At 45.1% G+C, this 19,248-nt stretch overlaps 1 protein-coding gene across 4 annotated transcripts in view; it reads left to right on the top strand.

Moving 5' to 3' along the window:
• The first annotated feature begins 3,433 nt into the window (after positions 1–3,433).
• Positions 3,434–19,248, top strand: part of ADCK1 (aarF domain containing kinase 1) — a 110,657-nt gene continuing 94,842 nt past the window's right edge. Inside the window, exons 1-3 of one of the 4 annotated variants that reach the window (XM_083735225.1) lie at positions 3,434–4,303; positions 9,060–9,205; positions 11,367–11,450. In XM_083735225.1, coding sequence (XP_083591351.1) covers positions 9,071–9,205; positions 11,367–11,450 — 219 coding nt within the window. In that variant the 5' untranslated portion in view covers positions 3,434–4,303; positions 9,060–9,070. Of the gene's footprint in view, positions 4,304–4,798; positions 5,198–9,059; positions 9,206–10,971; positions 11,023–11,366; positions 11,451–19,248 lie in introns of those variants that run through there. The other 3 variants (XM_083735221.1, XM_083735222.1, XM_083735224.1) reach the window with 3 other exon arrangements.

Raw genomic sequence — 19,248 nt, 5'->3', positions numbered from 1 at the left:
AACAACTTAAGGATTTACATTAATCTTGTAATCTCACTGTATACAAGTTGTACATGTGACAATAAAGTATTTCAAATTAAATTGGAATGCCACAGGGTTCAGCAGCCTGCAAGGCACATGAACATTAGTGGGTACTATTTACTGGACATTCTTCCCTATCTGCTTGGCTGGAGGTTGAAAGGAACTGTTGGACAGGTCTCCTGCATGACCTCTCCTGATTTGGATGTTTCAGAGAAACAGAGCTGGGCAACAGCCCGTCTCCACTGAACCACTGATGGCATTGCCTCTGTGGCTGGTAACAAGGGGCGCTGAAGGGATCTTGGTGGCTACATTCTCCCCCCAAATTTCAAAATCTCTGTAAGCCTCCAGTACTCTCTTCTCCCTAGGAAACTGGCCCTGTAGAAAGTCTGCCCCTGAAACTTCCTACCAAGTGAGGGAAGTGCAAAACAAGCTTATTGGTATCCCAGAAAGAGCATCTCTATATTGACAATGCTACAGCTCAGTAAAAGATGCTCTGCTCTCTTTCTTGATTCTCCTAGAAAATGTATTTTAAACTTTTTTTTTAAAAAAAATATCTGTTTAGCATCATCATAATTATTGTAGCACAGCTTTAGAAAAGAAATCAGCTCCATCTTCCTGGAAATGGTGATGTTCGTCATTATTCTCCTTTCTGGTGGTAGGGAGGCCCGAGTTAAAAGCCAGCTGTACAGGAAGCTTCATCCCTCACACCTGCAAATGTTTTCCCTTGTCATCAACACTTCCATTGTTCCTAATGAGCACATTTATCCTTGATTATTGTCAGTGGTGGCAGTGGAGAGATGTTGGGGGGGGGGATCCATTTTATGGAGGATTTTGATTCTTGATAAAGATATTGAATGTGAGCTGGGGTATGGGAGGAACTACTGGAGGTTTTGCCTATTATACGGAAAAGGGAAGTAAACGTCGTAAAACAGCATTTTTGCCAAAGTGAGCTGATGGGCAGAGTGCTGCATCTTGAAGGTCTAAGTCCTATGGCTGCCACTGTGTAAATGCTTTGCAGATACAATAAAGCCACTCTTATCTTCCTTTCTCTGTGGCTTGGTTGCATTTGACATTTAATGGACAGTAAATTAGCCCGATACAAAGGAGGCCAGCCCCTCTTGCACCTTTTAATTTGCATAAGAGGGAAATTCTACAAGGGTAGCTTGTCATTCAAATTCCCTCTTGTTGTCCTCCATCTGGGGGTAAAGTCAAACCCCTGGAGAGTTCCAGTGCCTGCTGTGGCTGTACAGAAGGATATGGGGGAGATATGTTTTATTATAGGTGGGGCAGATGAAGGTGTCCTGTTTTGCTGCTGTGGGTACACTATGGCATTTCTTCTGTCTGCCCTCCTCCCAGTGGTGGTGGTAACAACAACAACAACAACAAACAAACAACAACAACAACAACAACAACAATTTATTTATACCCTGCCCATCTGGCTGGGTTTTCCCAGCCACTCTGGACGGCTTCCAACAAAATATTAAAATGCATTGGTCTGTTAAACATGAAAAGCTTCCCTAAACAGGGCTGTCTTCAGATGTCTTCTAAAAGTCTGGTAGTTGTTGTTCTCTTTGACATCTGGTGGGAGGGCGTTCCACAGGGTGGGTGCCACTACCAAGAAGGCCCTCTGCCTAGTTCCCTGTAACTTGGCTTCTTGCAGTGAAGGAACCGCCAGAAGGCCCTCGGCGCTGGACCTCAGTGTCCGGGCAGAACGATGGGGGTGGAGACGCTCCTTCAGGTATACTGGACCGAGGCCATTTAGGGCTTTAAAAGTCAGCACCAACACTTTGAATTGTGCTCGGAAACGTACTGGGAGCCAATGTAGATCTTTCAAGACCGGTGTTATGTGGTCTCAGCAGCCGCTCCCAGTCACCAGTCTAGCTGCCGCATTCTGGATTAGTTGTAGTTTCCCGGTCACTTTCAAAGGTAGCCCCACATAGAGCACATTGCGGTAATCCAAGCGAGAGATACCTAGAGCATGCACCACTCTGGCAAGACAGTCCACGGGCAGATAGGGTCTCAGCCTGCGTACCAGATGGAGCTGGTAAACAGCTGCCCTGGACACAGAATTGACCTGTGCCTCCATGGACAGCTGTGAGTCCAAAATGACTCCCAAGCTGTGCACCTGGTCCTTCAGGGGCGCAGTTACCCCATTCAGGACCAGGGAGTCCTCCACACCTGCCCCCCTCCTCTCCCTCCAAAACAGTACTTCTGTCTTGTCAGGATTCAACCTCAATCTGTTAGCTGCCATCCGTCCTCCAACCGCCTCCAGACAGGGTTGTTCCTTTGCTGGTCATTTCTGTGGATACACGATCTGCCTGTCTTCAGGCACTGTGGTCGTCTGCAAGGGATTCACATAAAGTGGGGTTAATGTTGCCAGCCTTCATGCCACATTTGCAGACATCTTTGTGATGCAGAGTTTTTCTGCCAAGAGGCCTAGTGCCTGAAGTTAGCTCCACATAGAACCCACTGGAGTTTCTGCTGCCTTCCATTCTGGCCTTCCTACCCACATCTGGGTCCATGTTCCTGGTGCAATCCTTGAGGAGGTCAGCACAAGCATAAGGCTGATGATGACCCCCTCCTTGACTATTGGCAGCCTCTTAGGGGAATTTCAAAATCATTGTCTCATTCTGACCTCGCTTAGGACCTCACTGAGGGCTACCAGTGTAGCAGAATACAGTGGTACCTCAGGTTACATACGCTTCAGGTTACAGACTCTGCTAACCCAGAAATAGAACCTCGGGTTAAGAACTTTGCTTCAGGATGAGAACAGAAATTGTGCTCCGGCGGTGCGGCAGCAGCAGGAGGCCCCATTAGCTAAAGTGGTGCTTCAGGTTAAGAACAGTTTCAGGTTAAGAACGGACCTCCGGAACGAATTAAGTACTTAACCCGAGGTACCACTGTAGTAGAATACCTATGTTATGGTCTTTGTATGGTCTGGCAGGATTCAGATGTGAGCAGCTGGGGTCTATAGAAAAAGATTTCCAGTGAAGGTTTGTATAAATTAATACTTTAATACTAAACTGTCTTTCACCTCCTAAGGTGTACTTCTCCATTGTTTCCTGAGACAGATGGATGCCAACAACACATATATGATACCGTCAGTGCAAATCTGGTTATAATTTTGCCACCCAGTTGGTTGTATTCCCCTGCATTGTGAGTAACCTCAATAGGGATGCATCAGTACAAACCCTAACGTAGAACACCAAACCAACAACAACAACTTTTTTATATGCCGCCCATCTGACTGGGTTACCCAGGCCACTCTGGGCGGCTTCCAACAAATTAAAACACTACTCTGTTGCACCCACTTAATGTATCTATTAATTCTACCCCCACCCTTCAAGCAAATTATCAGACTTGCTTCCACCAAATATTATACTGGTATATTAACAAATTACTATAATATACTGGTGGCTCTGGGGCGGGGCAGGCAGGTAGCAGTACAATCCTAAATGTGTTTACTCAGAAGTGGCCTCTGATGTAAACACAACACAGTGTAAGGCACCGCTTTCAGTTTATGCAACCAGATATTTTAGGACACAGCAAAAGCCACCTCAAACCTTGGCAGCATTGATATACAGTACAATAATTGTTTAGGATGGCGACTGCCTTGAGGACCATGAGGATTGGGAAATTGTACTTCTAAAACTGGAGTGGGTGATGGGGTTTTTAAAAAAATAGTTTTTATATCATTTCATTCTATATGTATACAAAACAGAGGTGACCATTAGACAAAACTTTAAAAATGAGAAACAAAATTATATAATAGGTAGAATGAATAGTTTACACATGAGTTAAAACAAGTACAGACTATCAGCTGTATCAAATCATTAATTATATTTCCAGATTTGCCAGGCTTGTCTTGAAAGCAGGAGCGGTTTGTCCTGTTTTCCCCACTAGCTTTCACAGAGCACGACGTGCTTGCCTATTGCAAAACTACCAGCTTTGTTGCTGATACAGGTGAACACATGTAAAAGGCTGACCTACAAACAGGTGTCAGCGAAGGCGGCCTCTCCGGCTGACAGCAAAACACGCCGGCGCTTCACCCACCTCCCCTCTTCCCTTTCAATGAGCTCGCCCGGTGGCTCCGGCCTTGTAGTTCTTCGAAGTCCAGGAGCCCCTACAGATCCCGAGGCTTTGGCATCCGCGAGAAAACTACAAGTCCCAGCATCCCCGGCAGGGGAAAGTCTGTACTACGTGCGGGAAGCAGGGGGTGGGAAAGAGAGGGGAGGAACCTTGGATCCCGCCGAATAAAAGCGTCCCTGTGCCCAGAAAGCCGGTAAGTGTGGAGAGCGGCGCTGTCCTTGTTGGCTGTGGCTGGACGGCCAAATCAGGGGGACGGGGACGGGGCGGACAGAGGGTCCCCTTTGGAGCCATTCCGGCGGAGGGACAAACCTTTGTGGAATCTAGAACGTCGAGTAATGAATGAGAAGACAGCAAGGGGTTCGAAGGGGCCGAAATGGGACCTCCCCCGCACGTCCCCGTAGCTCAGTCACGAAAGTAAATTTAGGGTCCTTCCCTATCCACTTCACCTATGCGCTGCATTCCTTCCTAGCCCCACTTATGGGACCGGCTTCATTCAACGCTCATTTCAGTGTGTCGATTTGCCCAGTAGCACCGTGTCCTGACCGTTTAGTTTTTCCAGAAGTGCTCTCAGTCCCCCTTGATCTTCGTGTCCCCTTTTTACTACCGTATTCAGTCCCCGGCTCGCTTTACGTAAGAGCTCGGCCGTTCATTCACCTGCCACCCACTCTCGCCCCACCCACAACAGTCCACCTGAAATTTCCCTGCTTGTAGGTTGGGGGAAGCAAGATCGGGTGAGTTGTCAACAGCTTCAGGTACTGCTGGCCATGCTCCTCCCATCGCGTCGGAAGGAGAGTCAATGGTGAATCTCACAGACCCATCTTTGGGAAAAGAAAGTTTGGCACTGAAGGCAGAGGCCATGAAACATGAAATTTATTACAGGCAGAGACCAGCTTGAGAAACACAAATGGAACTACAATCCCAATAGCAAAACAGACATTTAAAATGCAGGGGCCAATTTAGTGAGCGCGGTTTGCTTAACTGGAAAATGTTGATCTTCCTTAAGGATGAACACATTTAGGCTGCAGTCCTGTGCTCACTTACCTGCAAGTAAGCCCCACTGAACTCAATGAAACTTATTTCTGAGTAGGTATGTATTTTGTTGACTATATCTCTTAACCAACGTTCATAGCATAGCGTAGCCACTGGCCAGAGATTATGGGAATTGTAATTCAGCACCTGGTGGACCACAGGTTAGCCACCCCTTTGTTAGATGAAATGAGGCACAAAGTTCTTGCATGCCTTTAAGATGGTCTTGCCACTTGGGCATCCAGCCAGTTGAAAAGTGTATATGGAAAGCCTGTGTTGATGTCTCTATGCCCTTTTTGAAAACAAACTTTTGGCTTTTTTTCTTAACAAAAGTTGACCTAATTCTCCTCTCCAATATTTGTGTTTTTACTTTAAAATGTATTTCTATACAGCCATATCAGAAAATATCAGGGCGTTGTGCAACAATAAAACATAAAACAGCATTAAAAAACATTGCAAATAATAATTAAAGTGATTGGCTAAACAGCTGCAAAGGCCAGTCAGAACAGAAAGATCTTCAAGAGACCCCTGAAAGTTAAAAGTGAGGATACCTGTGTACCTTTGCTGGAAGAGTGTTCCACAGCATGGGAACAGCAGTGCTAAATGCCTTACTTGTAGCTGAGGCCTGTTGGGTGCCCTTAGCGAACACATTTAAATGGTAAGGATTTTGATCATGCTGATATCGTTGCAGGATGGATCTCTTGTTATTCTCGCTTCCTACAATTACATGATTTAAATGGTAGAGATAGGTTGCATCATCGTGACTACAATTGAAACATCTATGCTAGATTTAGAGGAGCCCCTTGCTATTTGTCTTTCCTTGCCTTTCTACTGGAAATTGAAGGACCACCAACGTGGATGGTTTAAAAAGAGGATTGGACAAATGCATGGAGGACACAGCTGTCAACAGCTACACACCACAGTGTGTGTCTGAAGACCAGTTGCTGGGAGTTGCAGGTGGGCAGAGTGCAGTTGTGCACATGTCCAGCTTGCAGGCCTTCCAAGGGCATCTGGCTGATGACTGTGATAACAGGATGCTGGAATAGATGGGCCATTGGCATGATCCAGCAGGCTCTTTTTATGTTCTTATGACTCAACAACATTGAACCTGCTTTCTAAAAGAGTTTTGCTGCAGGTGCTACATAGCATCAAATGTGAGACTGTGGGAACAAGGACTGGAACAATCCTAAACACCTAGCAAAAAACTTCTAGCGCACAGACAAAGTCACTAATTGACACCAACAGTTTTAATAATGAAATGAACTTACACTGGCACTCTGGTTCTCACATCTTCAGCAAAGCTTCAGTAGGATTTCTGCTGTTAAGAATCGGGGTTTTAAAAGCATACATACATTTACGATTCCCTCCAGGGATGTCATAGTCGCTTGTTTACATGCGAGAAGCACACCGATGCCTTGTGGAAAATTTCCAAAGCAATTTATTCTAACTGTTGTTTTCACCTTATATATTTTTAATAACTCCATTTTTATTGCAAAGAGAAATTAGCACAAAACCAGGTGTCTTTGTTGCTTAAAAGCTCAGCTGCCACTCTGCACACACACCCCCTTGAAGCCGCCATCCTGTGGTAGGTGTTGCAATTAGTGGAGATGGCAATAGTCGTGATGACACAAATGGCACAATATGGCTTCAGGTGAGAATAAACAATGGTAGCAGATGGAGTTTTCAGGCACAGGTTCTTAAAAAATAATAAAAGGAAGGTGGGGGAAAGAGAGCTGAAAAGGAAGGTGGATTTCTTTAAAAGCAATTGCTGCCAAAAAGAACTAGGCCTCAACAGCTACTATAAAAGGAAAGCAATAGGAATCAAAACTTTATTCATTAAAGAAAAATATGGTTTTGAAGGTCCCCACCCACTGAGTGCAAACCTAAAATGGAAGATTCTGTGACCATCCTGGCTAACATACGGAACTAATAATAATAATAATAATAATATCTTTATTGTCATTGCCCCCTCTCAGGGACAACGAAATTACTTGGCTGCTCCATCCACCCAGATAGGGCACTCCACTTAAAATCAGAACAACTATAAAAACACTAATTAAAACAATATAATATAATACAGCAAGGAAGATTAGATGACTTCAAAGTCCAGGTTTCCCATTCAGGGCCGAGATCGCTCTGGAGAAGAAGCTGTTCTTGAGACGGCTCGTTCTTGTCATCATCGTCCTGTATCTCCGTCCCGACGGCAGGAGCTCGAAGAGACAGTGACCAGGATGCGATGGATCTTTTACTATGTCCAGTGCCTTCCTATGGCACCTTGTGGCATAAATCTGCTCTAAGGTGGAGAGTGGGCAGCCAACAATGCTCTCTGCTGCCTTAACAACTCTGCACAACACCATCCTGTCCTGGGTAGTACAGCTTCCGTACCACACACATAAGCCATAAGTGAGCACGCTCTCAATGGCACAGTGATAGAAGGCAAGCAGCAGTTTCTGCGGAAGATGGTTTTTCCTTAGGATTCTTAAAAAGTACAGTCTCTGCTGTGCCTTCTTCACAAGCCCCCTTGTGTTGACACTCCAGGACAGATCCTCTTGTAATTCAATACCCAAAAATCTGAACGTTGTTACCCTCTCCACACAGACCCCATCAATCAGAAGTGGCTGGACATTGCTCTTCTGTCTCCCGAAGTCCACCACAAGCTCCTTTGTCTTCCTTGTATTTATGAGCAAGTTGTTAGCTCTGCACCACTCTGTCAGCCGCTCCACCTCATCTCTATAGTCCGTTTCACCCTCCCTTTCAGAGATGAGCCCAATCACGGTTGTGTCATCTGCAAATTTGACAACCCTGTTACTAAGGTGAGCAGCGACACAATCGTACGTGTAGAGAATATAAAGGAGCGGACTAAGTACGCATCCCTGTGGTGTTCCTGTGTTAGTCTTAAGTGTATTAGAGGTATAAGGGCCCAACCGAACCCTCTGGGTGCGGTCCGACAGAAAGGCCGATATCCACCCACAAAGTGATAACGGGAGCCCCAGATCTTCCAGTTTAGACACCAGACGTTGTGGTAGAATGGTATTAAATGCCGAGCTGAAATCTAAAAAAAGCAGTCTGGCATAACCCCCCCGCTGCTCCAAATGTGCAAGAACGGCATGGAGGGCAATCGCCACAGCGTCCTCTGTCGATCTTTTTGTTTTATAAGCAAATTGGAATGTGTCCAGTCCCTCTGGTAAACAGGCAATGACATAATTTCGTACCAGCTTTTCAAAGCACTTCATGATTATAGGTGTGAGTGCTACTGGACGAAAGTCATTCTGATCTTCCGGGTTAGATTTTTTTGCTATTGGAACGATAGTAGAGGACTTTAGACAGGATGGAACAATAGCCTGGGCTAGGGATCGATTTAAAATCCCAGTGAAAACTCCTGCTAGTTGGTCTGCACAGTCTCTCAGTACCCTTCCAGCTACCCCATCTGGCCCTGTGGCCTTCCTTGGGTTGATTCCCTTCAGCACCTTCCTCATCTCTTCTTTTTCCACAGAGACTACCACATTCCTTTGTACTGATGATGACGATGGTGGTGATGGTGGTTGCTATAGTTAAGAAAGACTTTGCTGTAAAGTTTAGCCTACATTTGAACAGAGGAGGTTGTCTTGTACTCACTGAGCCTGAGATCATTGATTCATCAAACACAGAACTGCTTCCTTTGATTTGTAGTGACTCTCCAAGTTCTCAAGCAGGGATCTGCTGCATGAAATCACTTTAACTGGAGATGCAAGGTCTTTAACCTGGTTCCTTCTGCACACGAAGGAAAATTTGACATTGTAATAGGAATGTCTGGGATTCCCATTCCCCAAATCTAGGCCCATGCACCCTCCATTTGTCTTGTAATTCTCATTCTGCCAACTCATTTGAGAATCTCTCTCACATCTGCCCCATCAAGTCATGACTTCTGCTTTATTTCTCCTCAGTGTTTGCTGCCATGGCCAGAAGGGCTTTAAAACTCGCATCGTTGGCCACTGCAGCAGCAGCCACCACTGGGTTTTACCTGTATGGCAACAAGCACCTGGATCCCAACGATTTTGGAGTTGTTCGAGTAGGCAGAGCATTTGCCACAGTAAGTTTCAATCTGGCATCTTGTGTGAGGGAAAGCATAAAGTCATCTTGAAATCCACAGGACTTATATGTTGCCATGTAATAAACCTGATTTGAGTATTTCTGGTTTACAGCGGGCGTTTTTCATCAGGAATCCATATTTTAGAGCACTTGTGTTGCGACATTTGATGAAAAAGGGAAACTCGTAAAAGGAATATAGAAAGAATCTAGGGAAAAGCTGATATAAAATATGACAGAAATTGTGCAGGAGGTGGGTATCAACATTATTTTAATCGAAAGTACAAAAATCACTGGAAGGACAGATTGTTAAGCTGAGGCTCCAATACTTTGGCCACCTCATGAGAAGAGAAGACTCCCTGGAAAAGACCCTGATGTTGGGAAAGATGGAGGGCACAAGGAGAAGGGGACGACAGAGGACAAGATGGTTGGACAGTGTTCTTGAAGCTAACAGCATGAGTTTGACCAAACTGCGGGAAGCAGTGGAAGACAGGAGTGCCTGGCGTGCTCTGGTCCATGGGGTCACAAAGAGTCGGACACAACTAAACGACTAAACAACAACACAACAAAAATCAGTATGCTGGGACCTAGAGATTTCTATTAAAGGAATGCTTTTACCCATTTACTGAGCACTTCTGTCATTTCCTACCCACCCCCCTGCAACAGAGCAGGGAGGGGGAGCCTGTGGGTCTCCAGATGTTGCTAAACTACAACACCCATCATTCCTGACCGTTGGTAATGCTGACCGGGGTTGATTGGAACTGGAGTCCAACAACTTCTGGAGGGCCACAGGCTCCCTAACTGATAGGATATGAATGTTCCTGATTCTTGAGATGATTGGATGGATTGGTTTAGGTCCACCGTTCTCAAGGTTGAGAGCAATCTTAAGCAAATGTTACAGGTACGTTGTGAACACCATCCCTTCTGCTTCCATTCTCTCACAACCCACCTCTCTAAGTACAGGCTCAGATTTGCATCAGATCCCTCCCCGCCAGCTCATTGGATCCCCAGTAGTCTGGTGTTGCTCTAATTTACATTTGCCACCTTTCTGTTTTCTGAGAGATGGTAGTATGTGCCTTCAAAAGCTGTCAGAGATACATCAGCTGCAGCTCTGTAGGAGAAACATCACCTGCTGCACTTCTGCCCATTGCAAAGTTGTTAAAGACACAAAACTTGTGTCAGGAATAGGGTGGAAAAGCAACCTTAATTAGATTGCATAACCTTACAGAGACAAAGCAGAGAAATGATCTAGTAAAGGTGACAATTCAGAAAAGACAGTTTTCTGTTTCCTGAACCATCTGGATCTATGCTTTTGGTGTGTGATAGGATCTTTATTTGTTGTCTTGGTATCCAAGTCGTATCCATGCTAAGGCCTAATATTTAGTCACTATGACAACAGATATGATGTCACTATAGTAGATTGTGATGCCACCAGCTTTAGGCTGCTTTCTGTCAGGACTTCAGACTGTTGAGTCCCTTGTTGATGAACAGGCCAGGGCAGACCATTGTTTCCACTGAGTTCCTGGCTTCATGTTCTGCATGTCTGAATTAGAAAACCCCTGATCTATTCGTCAGAAAGGTTGTACTATTGAGATTATTCCCTAAAAGGTAGTCCATAATTCTTGTAATCTTTTTTTTACACTTGCCCTATATATTTTTAGGTATTGGTGGGCAGAAAGTAGATAGATATCTACTGGTAGATCTCTGGATGGCTTGTAGGAGATCAGGAAGGGTTTTTGACTCACAACTCTTTGACAAAATGACATTTTCATTTCTGCTGCTGTAATGGAGAAAAGGCTGAAACCTGGAAGGGACTTTTTGGTAAAATCATTTTGAGTTCAGTGAAGACAAATTCCCAGGATGAGAATGTGCCCAGAGACAATCTGACCATTCTGAAGCCTGACCACTCATGCTTTAGGGTAAACCTGAATTTGGAAATGAGTTCTAAACAAAGTGCCAAAGGTTTTAGGAGGAAGGTGAGGACCCAGTGTGCTTGGGATGCTCTGGTAGCTTTCTGAACTGAGCATTCATTTCTAGACGGATAGAAGTGGGAGCAGTGAAGCCCAATGGCTTAAGAAAGGACCATACTTCACATACAAACTCATTTTAGTAAAATGAGCCATAGGATACTTTGCTTATGCTGTTGTTTCTAACTTGTTTTGCAGACAGCAGTTATTACCTTTGACTACCTCACTTCTCTCCGGAGTGTTTCACGCGGGACAGAAGAATATGAGTCTGTCAAATCACAGGTAAAGGGCCAACAGGAGGGGAGAGTACCTTATCAAAGGCTATTTTCAAAGCAAGCCCACCTGATTGCTGACTTTGCAGTCTTAAGGGCTGGAGAAGAAATGGATTTGACTTCCCACAGCCTGGAATGATGCGTAGAGTTGGTAATTCAGCTAGTGCAGATGTAAAAACACAGATTACTTGATCGGGTTAGCAGGAATCCTTGGGTAGAAGGCAGTGGCTACAGGGAAGATAAATGTGTGTGTGAGAGAGAGTTGGATTGGGACATGGGTAGGCAAACTAAGGTCTGGGGGCCGGATTCAGCCCAGTTGCCTTCTAAATCCGGCCCATGGACGGTCCAGGAATCAGCGTGTTTTACATGAGTAGAATGTGTCCTTTTATTTAAACTGCATCTCTGGGTTATTTGTGGGGCCTGTCTGGTGTTTTTACATGAGTAGAATGTATGCTTTTATTTAAAATGCATCTCTGGGTTTTTTGTGGGGCATACAAATTTGTTGATTTCCCCCCGTCCCCTCCAAAAAATATAGTCTGGCCCTCCACAAAGTCTGAGGGACAGTGGACTGGCCCCCTGCTGAAAAGTTTGCTGACCCCTGGTCTTTGGGAGAATGAAAAGGAAAGTTATGTGGATCCAGCTTCCTGAAGAAATGAGAAACGACTAAGCAAACTAAGGACAGCATCTGATGGAGTTGTTTGGATGTTCCTGAGAAGTGCGATTTAAAAACGGAACCTGACACATTATCCATTAAGGATAAAAATTATGATGTTTCTCCTGATGCCTTACATTTCTTATCTGGAGTTGCTTCTGTTCCTGGAGCCTCTTGCTGAAGACTGAAAGGTGGCAGCTTTGTTCTTTTGTTTGTTAGATTTCATGCCTGCCCTTCACCACAAGATTCCCGGGTGGGTTGCAACCATATAATCGTACAATGTTAACACTGAGTAAAATTATTTAGGAAAGCAACCAATATATCTCAAAAAAAGGTGTGCTCACATAAACCTTAACTGTCAAGGGCCAAGGTTAGAAGGTGTGTCTTCAGCAAAACTCCAGAAGCTATATAATGGAGATGCTTGATACACTTGCATAGGGAGGGAGTTCCATTGTTTGGATGCTGCTGCAGAGAATGCTCTCTCTGGGGCACCATCCCCCCATGTTTTTGAGAGCGGGGGAACTTCCAAGAGGGCACCTTGGAACACCAGAGAGGATCTGTGGGAAGACTTTAAATAATTATTTTTTAAAAAAATTAGTCTCCTTTTAGGGTAGCTACTCCCCTGAGGTGGCTTCCATTCAATATAAAAATACAAGCCAAAATAGCATACAAGCCATCATACAATGCTAAAAAATAAAAGTTACAGATAGGTAGCCGTGTTGGTCTGCCATAGTCAAAACAAAAAAAATTCCTTCCAGTAGCACCTTAAAGACCAACTAAGTCAGTTCTTGGTATGAGCTTTCGTGTGCATGCACACTTCTTCAGAAGTGTGTATCTGAAGAAGTGTATCTGAAGTATCTGTATATCTGAAGTATCTGTGTATCTGTGTATCTGAAGAAGTGTGCATGCACACGAAAGCTCATACCAAGAACTGACTTAGTTGGTCTTTAAGGTGCTACTGGAAGGAATTTTTTTTGTTTTAAAAAAATAAAACCGCAAGTTAAACCATGGGGAGAGATAAAATGAAGTAATAATCAAGAGTAGACCTATTAACATTGGTGGCTCTACTAGTATGACCTTCTTAATGGGTGGGGAAACTGCATCTGGCCAGTGGTCTCGATCCTTTGATTAGTGGGTGGTGCTGCCCACCTAACAAAGCCACTTCCGGCCTGCCCAGGAGGTGGGGTTGCGGGCTTCACGCCCACCCCCACGTGAGCGGGGGCTGGTTTCAGCCCCCGCGAGAACAGGGGAATCCCGGCCAGGTCTGCCCTATTTAGGGCCGGTGCAGAGGGGGCTCGCCCTCTTTTCTATGAGGGCGTGCACCTGGATAATTGGGCACAGCATTGTGCATTGGGCCTGGGTCCGCGCCATCAATTCCGGTCTCGGGCCGCACCTTAGCTACATCAATGGATCTCTCCAAGGGGAATGCGCTGGGCCGGAATGTTGCCCGCTATTAGGGCCAGAGCGGCAGCGGAGGGCCCCCCAGATGCTTTAGTTATCCAATTAGGCGATATGAGTTAGCTTACAGAAAGGCGTAGAGTGGCAGCCCTGGGTGGGAGTGTCAGTGACCTCTGGGGCATATGTCTCAACGGTGAGGCCCTCTACTGGTTTGATGGCTTGCATCTCTCGGATGCTGGAAATGATATTTGGCGGTGGTGCGTAGAGTGGCAGCCCTGGGTGGGAGTGCCAGTGACCTCCGGGGCATATGTCTCAACGGTGAGGCCCTCTACCGGTTTGATGGCGTGCATCTTCGGATGCGGGAAATGATATTTGGCTGATGGCGTGCATCTCTCGGATGCTGGAAATGATATTTGGCTGATGGATATAGCAAAGGGGATAAGGGGTTGGATTCAGGCATGAGAGTATTGGCGGCGAGCGATGGCTCGTGTGGCGGTAGGCATTGGTAAGAAGGGGTTAAGAGGATGTGTGTGGGGGGGAGGAATGCCATCACCTCCCCCCAGTGAGCGAAGGGTGGTCCGTTAAAGGACTCCGGGGGGCGTGGCCCTGTCCGAAGCCTATGGAGGTGTGGGCCAAAGGCACGCCCCAGAGCGGTGACCCGGGGGAGCTCCTAGCCGAGGTGCCTCGCGGGAGTCTCCCCCGATATAAGGTTAACCCTTCCCCGTGTCTCCAGCAAATGGGCTGGAGCCGGATAGTTGATAGCACCAATGCCTAAGCCAATGCCTCTCATTCCTGAATTCAATAAAGTTGTGGCCTAATTCGCCCAATTAACCTTAATTATGGTGTCTCGTGTCTTTATTTATCCTGGTGGGGGGCGGGAACTCGCCACGCAATGATGTGAGAAGACACTTTGGGCTTCAAAGTACAGTGCAGGGCTCTTTGTGTGTCTAGGATTGTGGCAGGCAGGGGGTTAATGCTTTCCTCCCCTTTTGTGGACCTGATGCACAATAGCTTAGCTGATGGTGCTATTTGCCCTGGGGAAAAAGGTCCCATTGATGCTAATTGGATCTTTCTTCCTAAAGCAAATAGTAGCTTCAGAGAAGCAAATTCTATTCGGAATCCCAGTAGTGATCTATGGAAGTGAGAGCTGGACCATAAAGAAGGCTGATCGCTGAAGAATTGATGCTTTTGAATTATGGTGCTGGAGGAGACTCTTGAGAGTCCCATGGACTGCAAGAAGATCAAACCTATCCATTCTGAAGGAAATCAGCCCTGAGTGCTCACTGGAAGGACAGATCCTGAAGCTGAGGCTCCAATACTTTGGCCACCTCATGAGAAGAGAGATTCCCTGGAAAAGACCCTGATGTAGGGAAAGATGGAGGGCACAAGGAGAAGGGGACGACAGAGGACAAGATGGTTGGACAGTGTTCTCGAAGCTACCAACATGAGTCTGACCAAACTGCGGGAGGCAGTGGAAGACAGGAGTGCCTGGCGTGCTCTGGTCCATGGGGTCACAAAGAGTCGAACACGACTAAATGACGAAACAAAATAAGCAGGGGAGGAAAGTGTTAACCCCCGCCACCCGCCTGCAATGATACCAAGATTTATCTGTTCTCACCTTTTCTCCATGGTGGCTGCTACTTGCATTATTTAAAAAGTGCACGGTAAATGCAAAGATGCATTTAATGCCATGCCTACTTTGTGCCTGAGAAGATGCTAAAGTAATATACATATATATTGCCACCTAAGCAACTAACTAGAAAGTTAAACTGAGAGCATCCCAAAAGAGTGATGAAAAAGAAAGAAATGATGGTCAGATTAAGTTATGCTGTATGCAGTTCAGAAGACACCAGGGGGAAGTTGGCTGGACAACTGCTGCCCATCTCACACTGCAGAAAGAAGTGGAAAATCAGTAGAAGTAGCAGCAACAGCAGCTAGAGAGTTTTGCAGCAATACATGACTTGCACCCAGATTCATTGGAAACGTGACCTCTGTGTGTGTGTTTTCTCTTTCTTTCTGGAGGCAGAGGGTGTGGTGCCCACGGCTCTTGCTCCATAATCCAAATGTGCACACAGTCTTGAGAAGGCTGGTGTACCTTGCTGTTAAGGGATGCAGATTTCTGAAAGATCTGAAGCTTCGAGACTGCAATCCTGCCATTCTGGAATCTTCCTTGGCCCTAGTGCAATTGATTAAGAGCGATAATGACCTTGACACCTTTACCTACAGAAGAGTTGATTGTGGTTTCCTTCTGTGCTGCAGGCAGCTTGTGGTTGGATGGTTGTTGCCAATAGCCCCCCCCCCCCGAAGCTTTGACCCTTGGCCTTGTGTCTCCATGGCCTCATTAACCTCTGTCAGGCGCCGGCTGATGTTTTTTCGGTTAATGTATGGGGGAAAGGCTCAGTTCATCTCAGCTGCATCCTTCTTACTTGGCAGCCTAGTTGTCCATGATTCAGCATTCAAGCTTTGCCAAGGTTAGTGGTTAGTTAGTGCAATGCGTATCAAGAAGATGTTTGCTGTGCTCTCTCTGTGTGCCTTGAAGCCTGTAGCCTTGAACCTCCCCAGGCTAGACCTGGATGGATAGAAACCTGATGTCCACCAGGCTGTTCAGTGCTCTCCGTAAAAAATAAAAATACTTAATTGAAATCCACTTCACTCTCTGGTGGACAGTGTTCAATCAAACCTGTAATCACTACCGGACTTCCTTAAGAAGCTGAACTCTCCTTTTAACCATAGCAGTATGGCTTACAAGTCATGGTGAAGGAGAAAAAAAAAGGCTGTGCAGAGTTGGAGTATTTGCTTTGTTCCACTTCCTGTGTGGAAAGCCTTAAACCAGCTTGCTGGTTTTCTTTTTTTTCGTTCTGCCCTGATAATCCCCCCCCCCTTTGCACTGCCTGCCTGTTTCTCCTTAACATTCCCTTAGTTTAGCAATGCTGCCCAAACCCTTTTCTTTTCCTCTTGAATTGAAATAAAATAGTCCCAAGAAACTGGTTCTATGAATCTTCTAATACAGTGGTACCTCGGGTTACATACGCTTCAGGTTACAGACGCTTCAGGTTACAGACTCCGCTAACCCAGAAATAGTACCTCGGGTTAAGAACTTTGCTTCAGGATGAGAACAGAAATTGTGCTCTGGCGGCATGGCGGCAGCGGGAGGCCACATTAGCTAAAGAGGTGCTTCAGGTTAAAAACAGTTTCAGGTTAAGAACGGACCTCCGGAACAAATTAAGTACTTAACCCGAGGTACCACTGTACTGGAGTTTCGTATAGGGCTGCAATACGTCTGGGTTTTCCTGGACACATCCGGGAATCAGGCAGCAAAATGGCGTCTGGGAGGATTTTCGCTAAATCGGCAAAATGTCTGGGAAAACTGGCAAGCAGGGCAATTTATTCTTCTTCCAAAATATGCTTTAAAAAAATCAAAGAAAAGCCCCCAAATGTTTTTGGGGGAGATGTTCCCAAAAGAAGTTCAACAACTTTGACCCAAAAACAAAGGAAAAAAGGAAAAAACAACTTTGTCCTGATTTTCACTTTTGGGAATATGGCAACCCTAGTTTTGTATGTGCTTCCTTCCAAAACTTGTTTTGTGGTACAGAATATTATTTCGGTGTGCGAGAGATGGAAATCTCCGAGTTGCCATATGAGAGACTTTGCTCTCATGCTTTTAACTAGTACAGGTACACTCTGTTTTTCACTTCTCACCTTGTAGCTGTTGCTTTATCCCTGGAGATGGTGTCTGCTGTGATTGTGGACAATGCCCTGTAATTAATAGTATGTGCTGCTTAATAGAAGAGGCATAAATGGTAGTTGGGAGATAGGAAACCTCAGTGCCAGGCCCGGTCCCTGAGCCTGCTGGGGCCAAACAAGGACATTGTCATTAGGAAACAATTACACAGAAAGAAGATTAAGCAGGGAATGGGCTCCCCATGGGCACCTAGCAGGCTCCTATTTAGCTTCAAGGAAACATCATCAGTTCCTCTCTGTTTTCCTTTCATGTGTGAGCTGCTCTTGCTGCTAATTCTCACAGCCAGGCAGTTCCTAGCATCGCTTTATGGGCAGCAAATTGGGGGACTATTTACTTCTTTCTGTAGGGAAATGAAACCAAACCTGCTTGCTTGGATCCTCCAGAAATATTAAGCAAGCATCTTTCTCCCAGTTAACTCTTTTGGCTTCAGAACTGCTGTGTCAGGGCCATTTGGGGAGGTTAATTATCTCTTTTATTTTGGCGAGCAGAACTGGGATATTCTGTGCTTCTGAGGTACTGGGTTTTTTTGAGCTGAAGTTATCTGAGCAATTTGTTCCGATGCCGTGTGAGGAGCTGCAGTGGGAATTTTTTTATGATGTCAGGAGAATTCTAGGCTGATACTGCTGAGTTTTTTTTGTCTCCTCAACTCAAACTAGGATTTGACTGCTGACAGCACAAATGTACTAAGAATTGGAGGAGACCGAACCTCAGCCAGTCCCTAAAACTGGGAGCACTGCTAACACCACTGCACCTTTTAATTATTTCTTAAGCAAAACCTGAAGTTTATATATTTATTTATTTATTTGTATGCCGCCCATCTGACTGGGTTGCCCCTGCCTCTCTGGGGCAAAGTGGGTCACAACAACCCTATATACATGTAAAAAGCACATAGAAATTTAAAATTGGATCACCTACTATCATAGAAAGATACTTACTTGATTGCCTGAATCAGCTTGGTGGCACAGAAAAGTTTCCAGCAGACGTTTAAAGGTTAAAACAGAGCATCCCACAGAACTGGGCTGAGGACTCTGAAGGCTCGGTTTTATGTCACTGTCAGATGAGTCTCACCAACTTGGGGAATGACCCTCAGATAATTTCAGTGATTGAGGTGGAATATAAAGGTTCATTCAGTCCTAAGGTACCCTGAACGTAAGCTGTGTGGGGCTTTGTAAAAGAATAAAATGTCTCCAATAACTTCAACAACCATTCCTCCATATTAAACAATAATAGGTTTTTCCATCTTTGTCCACACAAGAGTTTCTCAGCTATGATAATTCATTAAAATAATTTCCCATAGTTCTTTACTTATTATGTATTTATTAGTTTTTACCTGGTTCTGTATCTTCTGTTCCCATTACCTGTTGTATTTGCCATAGTTTTCCATTTTGATTTTTTAAAAATAGTTCATCCATTTACGCTTCTTCTATCCCCCCCCCCCAAGAAAAGTGACAGAGGTTTGATAGCTTTGTCATCTGAATTGATTCCAAGTTGTACACAGAGACCTTTCACTCTCAACTCTATCACTGCCAGCTCAGGATTGTCTCTTCATCTCTTCATCCATGACTCCATTCCACTCCTCCAACTTCCCAATTCTGCCATTTGGTTGTTTCATTTCTCTAGTCTAGGCACTTAGATGAAGGACTTCTCCATTTCACCATCTGTTGCCTCCAATTTTACCACCTCACCCTCCTGTTCCGGCAATCCTTCATCCATATTGTTCTCTGAAGTCTCTGTGTCCTTCCATACTGTTAGTAGAACAGTTATTTAAACCATGTCTAATTTAATTCCCAAGATAGGATTGAGCTATATGCCACTCACAAAGAAGATACTTCTCTCTGGTTTGCAGGCCTGCACTTGGTTCTATTCTATTTATTTATTTATTTCATTTTATCTAAATAAATAAATAAATAAATAAAATTCTGCTTTCCCTGATTTATTCCCATATGTCACCTCCAGGTGGGGCTGTTCCTTTGTTGTTGGATCAAAGATAGGCCTAATAGATTTATCACCTTAAAG

The sequence above is a fragment of the Podarcis gaigeae genome (assembly GCF_964106915.1).
Source record: "Podarcis gaigeae genome assembly, chromosome: 1".
In the NCBI taxonomy this organism is placed as follows: domain Eukaryota; kingdom Metazoa; phylum Chordata; class Lepidosauria; order Squamata; family Lacertidae; genus Podarcis; species Podarcis gaigeae.
The sequence above is the reverse complement of the archived record's forward strand: the minus strand, read 5'-3'. Positions and strand labels throughout refer to the sequence as shown.